This window comes from Anarhichas minor, unplaced genomic scaffold (genome assembly GCF_050575085.1).
Source record: "Anarhichas minor isolate MPS153535 unplaced genomic scaffold, ASM5057508v1 ptg000034l, whole genome shotgun sequence".
NCBI lineage: Eukaryota > Metazoa > Chordata > Actinopteri > Perciformes > Anarhichadidae > Anarhichas > Anarhichas minor.
This window is the reverse complement of record NW_027466480.1, coordinates 288990-300000: the sequence shown is the minus strand read 5'-3', so window position 1 is coordinate 300000 and position 11011 is coordinate 288990. Positions and strand designations below refer to the sequence as shown.

General features: G+C 42.6%; 1 protein-coding gene across 3 annotated transcripts in view; it reads left to right on the top strand.

Moving 5' to 3' along the window:
- Positions 1 to 10458, top strand: part of ranbp10 (RAN binding protein 10) — a 34320-nt gene extending 23862 nt beyond the window's left edge. Inside the window, exons 6-15 of one of the 3 annotated variants that reach the window (XM_076106529.1) lie at positions 813 to 997; positions 1660 to 1772; positions 2156 to 2264; positions 2453 to 2601; positions 2699 to 2915; positions 4407 to 4546; positions 4813 to 4961; positions 5084 to 5195; positions 5381 to 5522; positions 6609 to 10458. In XM_076106529.1, coding sequence (XP_075962644.1) covers positions 813 to 997; positions 1660 to 1772; positions 2156 to 2264; positions 2453 to 2601; positions 2699 to 2915; positions 4407 to 4546; positions 4813 to 4961; positions 5084 to 5195; positions 5381 to 5511 — 1305 coding nt within the window. In that variant the 3' untranslated portion in view covers positions 5512 to 5522; positions 6609 to 10458. Of the gene's footprint in view, positions 1 to 812; positions 998 to 1659; positions 1773 to 2155; positions 2265 to 2452; positions 2602 to 2698; positions 2916 to 4406; positions 4547 to 4809; positions 4962 to 5083; positions 5196 to 5380; positions 5523 to 6608 lie in introns of all 3 variants that reach the window. The other 2 variants (XM_076106528.1, XM_076106526.1) reach the window with 2 other exon arrangements.
- The last annotated feature ends 553 nt before the right edge of the window (positions 10459 to 11011 follow it).

Here is an 11011-nt window from a genome sequence, read left to right as displayed (position 1 = left end):
ACAGTGTTACAATGTTTTCTGCACATTATGCTAATCGTATGACACTGAATGTGTGATCCTTATCATACCATAACTGTAACTTTAGTGATAATGATAACATATCGCTGGATATTGTACACGTAGGACCACGTCTAATTGCAGCTTGTGTTGGCAGTTGGTTTGGAAACTAACCTTTTTTTTTTTTTGTGTGTCCAGTGGCCGTAGTAACTGGAACATTCCCCTGAAAAAGAAAAATTGAAAACCCCAAACATCCACTTTAACAGTTTTACCAGCCGAATCGTTTTTAAGAATAGAATAGAACAGGAACTGAAAATCACAGTTGGCTGCTGGCCACGGTTGCTGCGAGAGCAGATTGAGTTACTGACCACTGTCCAACCTAACCAGCGCTCAAACGGGTGCTGGTGTCGTTTTCATGCCCCGTTAGTGATTTTTGTCCAGCTGAACCATGTAATCTAATGATAGCCAAGTAAAAAGACGGAACACTGTGTCGTTAGCCGGAACTTTACAAGCTGTGAACTGAGGCTTTCCATAACCAAAGCTGTTAAGAACTTATGAGGCTTATTTGCGTTTCTAGTATAATTTAAACACCAAGATGTTTCTAAAATATATGTCATAAAAAAGGCAACATTGGACCACTTGCACTGTTTGGTGTCCCAGTACGATAAGCTAATAAACTAATAACTATTACGCAACTTATAACTTTCTCAAGATTTCTTGACTTGATACTTAATTGGTCTAACACACACATTTGTATGTAAAAAAAGAAATGCTCAAAACAACCCTAACCCTATTTCATCTGTACCATCTACCAGCCCAACCTGTACCCCACCGTGGGGCTGCAAACTCCGGGAGAGATCGTAGACGCTAACTTTGGCCAACAGCCGTTTGTCTTCGACATTGAGGACTACATGAGCGAGTGGCGGGCCAAGATCCACGGCATGATCGCCCGCTTCCCCATAGGAGAGAGGCTGGGGGAGTGGCAGGCTGTCCTGCAGAAGTAAGCTTCGGTTGCCACATCTCAGTGAACACACACACACACACACACACCTGTCACTATGAGAACACGCTGTTTTGAGTGACGCCACAGAAATATAGCTGTGCCTGAAAGCTATAAAGATGACGGCATGTAGCAGCTGTGCCAGAGAGCTCCACTGCTGTCAAAGAAGCTATTAAAATGCCATCACTGTTGCGCTGGGTGACGTATCCCCTTATTACACATGAAGATTGGCACTGTCATTTATTTTTGATTAAATCCCACATACACCGTCCTGCTGCTGTAAATACTCATTAGATCACCAAAATGCAGATTAATCCACTGCTGAAAATAGTCCGCAACAAAGGCACCATTTACTATTGTGTGAGTAAGGTTAGCTAGAAACTACAGTGCCCAGCTGTTTTAGGACATTTTTAAGCATGTTTTAATGAAGAAACCATATATTTGTGAGCTTTATTTATTAATTTTTTTTAAAGATTTATGTCGTCAGTAGGAACCAGTGGGCTTGGGGCCGAGAGCTACAGACTGTATCGGGGAGTCAGAAAGCGTTAGAGACGGACTAACACACTGTTGAATATACGACATGAATATAGAATATCCCCAGACTTCTCCTTTTTAAGAAATTCAACCTTTTTAAACTATTTATTTTTACGTGCTGTCTCCAGTATGGTGTCTAGTTACCTGGTGCATCATGGGTACTGTGCCACCGCAACAGCCTTCGCCAGAGCCACAGAGACCCTGATACAAGAGGACCAGACATCTATAAAGAACAGACAGAGTGAGTGAACAAACCAACCACACGCATATTATTTCACATTTTCATTTCACCGTCATACATACGGTACCAAGTCACTTAACGGCACCAAAGAATGTTCCGGGCTTGGTGTTGTTGAGGTCTTCCTCCTAAACCATTTACGGTGTAGCTGCCTGTTTTTACAGCAGAATACTTCCAGCAAACCGTCAAATAATACCATAATATTCGGAATATATCGGATTTTACATATGACAACATTTTTAAGTATCTCATCATTTTGAAACAAACGGTGCCCAGAATTAGATACTATGGGTGTTGTTTGTACTCTATCAAATGTTTGCTGTGTAAGCGTTGGTTCCTCTTGATCAATATGCTGTAAATAGCACCCTGTTTCTTTGGTCCAATAGGAATACAGAAGCTGGTGCTGGCAGGACGGGTGGGCGAAGCCATAGAGGCTACTCAACAGCTCTACCCCGGCCTGTTAGAACACAACCCCAACCTACTATTCATGTTGAAGTAAGTCAGTGTTTTTAAGGACTAAGATCGAATGCAGGGCAGAGATGCTGTGTGAGGAAGTAAAGCCGAGCGTTGATGTTTGCCTTCGCTAACGCTGCTCTGGATGGGAAATTTGCTCGACAAGAAAAATGTGGTGCCTCTCGCTTAAGAATGTCAGTATAACACGAGCGTGCCTCTCGGTTATTAAGGTGTCGTCAGTTCGTGGAGATGGTGAACGGCACAGACAGCGAGGTTCGCTGCTTGTCCATCCGCTCCCCCAAGTCCCAGGACAGTTACCCCGGCTCACCCAGCCTCAGTCCCCGCCACGGAGCCAGCAACACACACCTGCACGCCGGAGGTACACACGCATCGCCTCTAAACCTCTGTCCTTTCTGAAAGACTTATTTTTTTTGCCAGAAATGAGATCCTGTTAGTTCCTGTCACCCGCCACACAGGAGCCGACAGCCCGACCTGCAGTAACGGAGTGACTCCCCCCAACAAGTCAAAGACCCACGGCGGCACTGGCGTCGGCGGCATCAAATACCCCAGCGGGTCCTCCTCCGCCTCCTCTTCCACCTCCTCCTCCCCGTCCTCCGTCAACTACTCCGAGTCCAACTCCTCCGACTCCACTAAGAGCCAGCCACACAGTGCTAACAGCACCCAGGAAACCAGGTAGGGGTTCCATTTAGAGCAGATAAACCCAGACTGTCTCTACCGCTGATACACAACAGGTGTGGAGTGCAAGGGATTCAGTAAGGACATCGAATGCAGCACATACCCGCAATTTATGGTTACAAATACATAGATATCTAGGAGGTAATGCTGAAGTTACGCTCAGTATGATCACAGTTGATCATAAAAGGTGCCACATGGGATAGTTTATCATCAATAAATGATTACGACAGTCATTTTAAGACATTAATTAGTAATCGGTGCAAGTAAACAAAAACATTGGCACCATCTATGATGGTGCACTACGTTTCACTTTCACTGGATTATTTATAGAAGGAAATCTTCTGTTTTGATCTCCTGTGTTGAGTGAGGGCATAATATTCCTATGAGCGATGTGGTCCCACATGGACACACTGTTATTATCTGCCAAAGGTGTTTTTTAGCCCATTCAAGAGATTCCGGTCTGTGCTGGTTTGTCCCCGGTCTTCTCGCTGATTTTAAATGGGCGGGGCTCAGTTGGAAAAAAGTGACATCTGATCTTTTCAGTGAGCCAATCGAGATTAAGCAACATCTGAGTCAGGATCTGGTGACGGGGGTGGGGTTATAGTGAGTCCACAACCCCGGGAAGCACTGAGCCACCATCACCCCTGGCCTATCCAAGCCAACTAGAGCCGGTCGCGGTAGAAATGCGCCCATAAAAGGCGGTGCCAGTGCCGGTGTGAGGTCCTCCCACACTGAACAGCTGTCCCTGACCTGTCGAGTGGGGGGGGGGGGGGGGGTCGAAAGCGCACCGCTGTAAAGGAAAGGGACGCGCTGGAATAATAACACAAGACAAAACCAGAGCATAATTGCGAAACGCGATGCGGCACGATGACTGTTTTAGCTGGATTATCTTGTTTTCATAGTTCGAAGCCAAAATCAAGTTAGAAAACAAAATTTGATGAATCACCCAGCTCTAGTTTTTGAGTGTTAAACTCTTAATGAATAATGAACTTAAACTTTGTTGCTTGTCCAGTCATGAATAATCAATGTAATCAAAATTAGTTTTCAGGGGCTTTAAGGTGTCATCTGTTTCTTAGCGATGACACAGATGACACCTGTAGGCGATGATGACATTTCGCCCTCTGACTTAATCGCCGAAACATGCAGATGCAGCTACTGTGCTACAGCTTCACTGTGTACAAGTCGGGCTAGATGAGTGGTTTAGATAAAACTGGCTGGGTGTCTCAGCAATGTAACTGAGGAACAAAGTTTTATCATAATTTATCGCTGCAGGAACACAGAAGGTACAGGTTGTAAAAATCCTCAACATGGGCTTTGTCACCTCTGCTCAGTGTCGTCTTAAGTCATGTTTAGATTTCCAATCGTTGCCTTATCTGTCAAGTTTAAATTAACTGATGAGGCAACTTGGCCTTTTCTATGAACCGTCATCCTTTTGAGTTTAACGCTCCTGTGTGCCATCGTTTGTGTATTTTTTTTGTGTGTGCGTAGTGACAGTGAGATGGAGATCGAAGCAGAGCACTATACCAATGGGGTTGTCGAGGGCTCCTCGGCGCGGATCATGAATGGCACATACAAACACGAAGAGATCCTTCAGCCTGATGACAACAGCATTGGCAATGGGGTGACAGGTAAACACACACACACACACACACAGACGGATCTACACTGTGCATGTAGCCTATGAGCATCATCATCATGATGCTCAATATTGTCCCAATATTGTTTTTTTTCCTCTTTTGTTTCACCTATTCTTTCCTTCATTTGATTCATCTTTATGTGCTTTGTTGTGTACCCGGCATCTTGCTTTTCTTTGTGTCGTTTTGTCTTCTTTAACTGTGTGTGTGTGTGTGCGTGTGTGTGTGTGTGTGTGTGTGTGTGTGTGTGTGTGCAGCAGATGAGAGTTGTAGTAATGGCAGACAGCTGTGTGGAGGGAACCAGGCAGCCACAGAGAGGATGATTCAGTTTGGACGGGAGCTGCAGACACTCAATGAACAGCTGTGCAACGAGTATGGCAAGAACGCCACGCACAAGAAGATGTTACAGGTATGCACAGGTATATGTATGTATGTATATGAATGAACAAAGTAGACTCGGAGCCAAACGACGCATTATAAGCCCAACCTGGGAAGATGAAGAATGTATTCACATGCTGTCTGTCTGTGTAGGATGCATTCAGCCTGCTGGCGTACTCGGACCCGTGGAACTGCCCCGTTGGCCAGCAGTTAGACCCCACCCAGAGAGAAACCCTCTGCTCTGCACTCAACAGCGCCATATTGGGTAAAGAGTAAACACGGACACACACTGTGTGTGTGTGTGTGTGTGTGTGTGTCGCACTGACACACACAACTGCAGTTTTTGTTTTAACTGTAACGCCGTGTGAGTCTCTCACACCCAGTGCACACACATTGTGGCTCACGTGTTGCACCCTTGCCGGACTGTGTTTTTTTTTTTTCCCGCTCCAGAGTCCCAAAATCTGCCCAAGCAGCCTCCGCTGATGTTGGCGCTGGGCCAGGCCACGGAGTGTGTTCAGCTCATGGCCCGGGTCCGGTCCGGTTCCTGCTCCTTCGCCAGAGTAGACAACTTTTTGCACTAGCCCAGGTCCAGGTGAGTAAAGTTTATGCAATGCAAGGTATTAATACTTGTGTCTGACTCCAATCTTTTTTTATCTCACAGTTGAATCAGTGTATAAATTATGAATTCCATCGTGTTTCAGACGAGATCTTTCTCTCACGTTGTGCTCATTCGGACTACGCGTCATGCCCCCCCGCCCCCGCTGTGGAGATTCAGAAATGTGGACAAAAAATAACACATTTCATGGCGAGTGGTGCAAGCCTCCTATGAGTTCGGCAGTTCAATTTTAAATAAATCCTTTCCGTACAACTGAAAGTAAACTAAGAAATTAGCGCCCTGGATTAGCTATTATCTATTTTAACGTTCCAGCAAACCAAGCTAGCTGTTCATCTGCAGTAATAACCAACACTTATTACTTATTGCTGCGTATGATTTTACTTAAACGGTAGAATAACAGACATCTGATTGCTTTGTAGGTGTATTTGCTGTTGCAGAGAGGTGACCCACAGGTTTTCCTCCCAGTTTTTGCCATGTTTCTAGCATGTGTTCACAGCAACACACACAGCCTTAGCCACATGGAAACAAACCGGTGGGCAGATGGCTTGGTTAGCCAAGAAGTGGCTCCATGTGTTTAGCTTGAAAAGCTAACTACTGTGTCTCCTTTCGGTCAGACTTGGAGACAAACGTTTGAAAAGATTTACGCAAAAGCTGCGTTTATTTCCAAGGCTTTGGGAGGCTTACAGTGCTTTCTCTGATACACATAGTTTTTCTAGGTTCACGTTACCTGAATCTCTACAGCAGAGGTTTAACGACAGTGGACACAATCATGAGAGTACGATCCGGGTTGAAATACACCAGTGTCCTGTTGTTGTTTTTAAAGGGCATAGGACATGTGACATTTGGCATCCCGTATTGACACGCAGGATGAAATGAAAAATATTTGGTTGACATATTTATACACTGGTCATACAGTAAATTAAGTAAAAGGAACTACAATTACTTATTATTGAAAATACCAAAACACCACATCTGTGCTGTGCAGGAATACGAAAGCGTGCTGTTTTAATCGTGCTACATTCATTCGTTACCTTGCTTAGATGCTTACCCGTCTCTCCACAGGTTAATGTTAAGTAGCACTGAGAGAAGGCATGTCCAGCAGGTAGTTGTCATGGCGACGGAGGAAAGAGCATGCGTGTGATTGGTGTGTTTGGCTGTCCGTCAGACCGAGCCAGCGGCACAGGCAGAGGAGCAGAGGAGAGCGGCAGAGAAGAAAGCTTCCTTTTTAATTTAGTATTATCAAATAAAGACATGTGTGACACTATTTAAAGATGATTAATTATGATTCTGTTTATCTAGCCATTTTTATAGTTCTTTTCTTTTTTTTGTCAGTTTGTTGTGCTCATCCTGGACAAAACAAATTGTGAATCCCCTTTTTATTTTTTCTTCTGTTTTTAATGGGTGGATTTTGATTCCCTGCGATCAGTATTTTACTCACATTGTTGTTGTTGTTGTTCACCATATCACAGACCACAATACCCGCATCGGGCTACCACGGTGACCCCCACCGCTGTAGGTCAACTCTACAAACCCTGAGGCATATTCACATCGTCTTTGATAAGATGCAGAAGACAGAAAGACTCCTTTATCCTCCTATAATACTTGGAAGTGCATTCATGTCTTGAAATAAATTCAACCGGGGCGAGCAAACAAGTGCTCAGCATGGAGAAAAAAAAGCGCCATTGAACGTGTGGAGCAGATCAGTAGCTCCAGTCGAGGCTGATTCCGTACAGCAGTGAACACTGCTGCTGATAGAAAATAGAAAATGGACATATGTGAGACAAAACTGGGTCCCTAAATTATTCCAGAAAATTGGAATTAAAAATGCATCTTTCAGTGTCACAGCATTGGAACGCTTAAAGCAGTAAAATGCTCTGTGCTAACAGGTTAGACACAAGGCCTCTGTAGTCGCGAACACTGCCAGTAACCAGGGGGATAGGGTGATGACAAGGGATTGAAGGAACAGTTCACCCGAAAATAAAAAGATACTTATTTTTTTTCTTCCCTCTCTAGTGCTATTTATCAATCTAGATTGTTTTGGTTTGAGTTGCTGAGTGTTGGAGAGGACGACGCCATTAATGTTTACGTCTCGACCACGAGCCTCTCCTCCACGACGTTGGCCGGTGTAGTTCGGTTAAAAGTAAATAGTTCCTACGTCAAACTGCTCACAACAAGGTCTGTGCATTATCTTAAGTAACTGGGTCAGGATTTCTGGAAAGACATGATGCTTTTCAGTTTTTTCGAATGTATTTTCTCCCCCGCTTTGAGCACCTCAAGCCCGGTGCCATGTAGTCCCATTATATTGGAGAGAGGGCAGACTTCTACAACACTCTGCAACTCACACACCAAAACAACCTAGACTGATAAATAGCACTACAGGTAACATGAAATACAAGGTGTATTTCTGATTTAGGGGTGAACTGTCTCTTTTAAATTGGAAAATAAGAAGTGCTGGAACCTTAGTTCTACTGTAATGACCCCAACATAGACCAATCAGTGACGTCATTGCAGGTGGCAGCGCTCAGCACCAGCTGTTATCACGGTTTGCCAGCGTAAAGAAAATCTGTATCAAAGGCGGACTAACGAGCACAGTGTGTGTGGACGGCTAGAAGTTAAGTCACCTCTGAGGATTTCATTATTGCAGTCTGTTTCTTGTTGCCCACAGCCTGACCTGCTCAGTGCATTTGCTGTCGCAATTAAAATTTCAAACAAACCGATGAAATCATTTGCAGAACGAGAATGTTTTTTATTTTTTTTTATTTTATGGTGATAATTGTGAATGTGATAATTAAGTCACAGTCTTTCATTTTTGGCGTTTGATGCCAAACCACCTTTTAAAGGTTGTTAAAACCACTTGTGTGTGTGGGAAGAAGGTGTTGTCCCCCCACACACACACACTCAGACCCCTCCTATTCTCTAACAGCCATAAACTTGACTTGTCTATGTGCTCTCTATTATTGGAAAAGAGGACTTAGTCAAGTTTATTTATGTAAGCTCAATTCAAGTTTGTCCCAGAGTGCCTCTCAGTATGTCCCCCCCCCCCCCCCATCTTTCTATTGATCAGGTTCGCTGCTGGCCACCGTGAGATATAACCACATTGCTCCTGATTTGGAGTCCGATCAATGTCAGAAAAATGTCCAATTATCACTTCTAGGCCTTCAACAGCATGAAATTACAGCTACAGCCTCTTTTGTCAGCGTATGGAGCACCAAATTGTTTGATATTAAGTGAATATACAAGAATTTATGAAATAAATATATGAATGGAGTCACAAAAAAAATTTAAGCAATTCCTTGTGAAATAATTCAATTCCACATGCTGGTCTGTTCAAAGTGCCCTCTTTCAAATGTCTGTTTTGACCAAGTCTCCAGCTTCTCCTCGCAGGCTTAACAACTGCTACTCAAATGTAGCCAGCTAGCTCCTATTAGCCAGTAGATAACTTACCAGCTAGTAGCTAACCAACTAGCTAGTTAGTCATTTTGAATCAATCAACTAGTAACCAAGCTTTCTTTTTATTTAGCTTAACAAGGCTACATAACATATGCTACCTACCTAGCCAACTAACTAGCTAGGTTGGCTTGTGGGCTTGGATTTTATTATGCAGCACCAAAGCAAAGAGCTAGTGTTAGCGGCTAACATTAGCGGGTTAATTCAGAGTTACTTGGGCACTGCTAATGTTCCTCAGAGAAAGGCACATCACTCTGGGAAGTGCAAGAGGTCTTTGCTAGCTAGCTCCCGTTGGGCCTGAGTTGGGCTTTGATAATTTATTGAATTGTTTCACAGGTTATTGGCTCTTTTTCTATCTGTTCATTAGGTTATTTAGTTCATAATATCTTGTTTTATTTATTTCATATTTGAGTTTAATATTGAATTATTGATTTTGACATTCTATCATCGTGATCAGCTTTCTGTCTCTGTATCTAATCAGATGATTGTTCTTTGCAAAATAAAAAATCAGACTCGACACCCTATTTCCAATCCAATAATTGGATGTTGATTACAACAACTTGTTTTGTTCCATCCCTTAGTTTTATGTGACACATTGTAACTCTTTTGTTTTTACACCAGATTTATTTTCTACCAAATAGCACTGACTTACTGTTGTCTGAATAGTAGCAAGCTGTCACTTTCGGGTGCTTTGTTATGACCTGGCAAATGTCTAAAGGATCCACCCTGAAGTGTATATTTCCATTTATAAGTCTGATGTAGAGAAATATGGAATAATATGTGGGGTTTACTACAGGGTATGTTCACACTTTTTACCAAGCTGGTTTTTATAAAGACCTTCTGCTATAATAGGAACTATTCTATAATAACCACACACACTCAACATCTGCTTCTACAGCTGTAAAGGACTTCTGTTACACACACACACACACACACACGTACGAGGAAGAACAACCTCTGTTGCATACCTGTAGGGAACATGTCTCCCAGCTGTCCTTTGTGTTTGAGCCTGGGCTGCGTCTCAGCACTGTTACCACGCACCCTTCCTCTTATCCCTGCATAGATAGCCACTGATGTGATCAGTGATTGTTTTAAGGAAAGGAGGGATGTCAGCAGTTTTGGAAATGGACCCCGGTGGCCTCTTGGAGCCACATGGACTTCTTCTGGAGAGGCCGGAGGAATGGATTTAGGCATCGCGGACGAGCTGTGCGCAATTGACTTCTATCATGATTTTAATTTCTTATTTTGACTTTTGAGTTTTAGCAAAAAAACAAAACAAAAAAAAATTGTGAAATGAGTTACCCTCTACTTAGCATGACTTTTAAAACGATATAAAAAAAATAGTAAAAATGATAATTGAAAAAAAACAAAAAACTATGTACTGGAAACATGTTTAAAAAAAGAAATATTGTATTCTGTTTAATTTTGACAGAATTATTTTTATTAAAATACATCCATAAGCATATTATTGAGCTACTGTTTTTTTTTTTTTTGGTGTGTTTTTCCCCCCTATAAAGTCGACAGATGTGCAAACAAGAAAGATTGCAGAATATAAACTGTCCATTATTTTATACATCTCCCATTACAGCGCCTTATTGCAGATGTGCAATCACCTGCTCAAAAGCAACTCGCAGCACTCACTATATAAGATACAAGCAGAAAACACTGGGCAGTTTGCCACAAAATCAGAATTCAACTTTTAAAGTTGTATTGGTGACTTGAGGCTAATGAATGTAGATATCCTTATTAAACAAGGTTGTTGCAAACAGGACATACAACCTTAAAAAGAAAACGATCTTCAAATGTAAAAGCATGACTTTTAACTGAAAAAAATCACTTGTTTCAAGTGAATTCAGTGAACTCTGGCTCTATCAGCTCATGTTACCCTGCAGTCTTCATTCATCATCGTCAAGCTAATTGTTAATCTTGATATTAGTTATTTAATATCCATCAATTGACCACAATGTTTATGACGCATAATAGAACATTTTCCAAAGTAAAGTAAATGCATCAAGGGA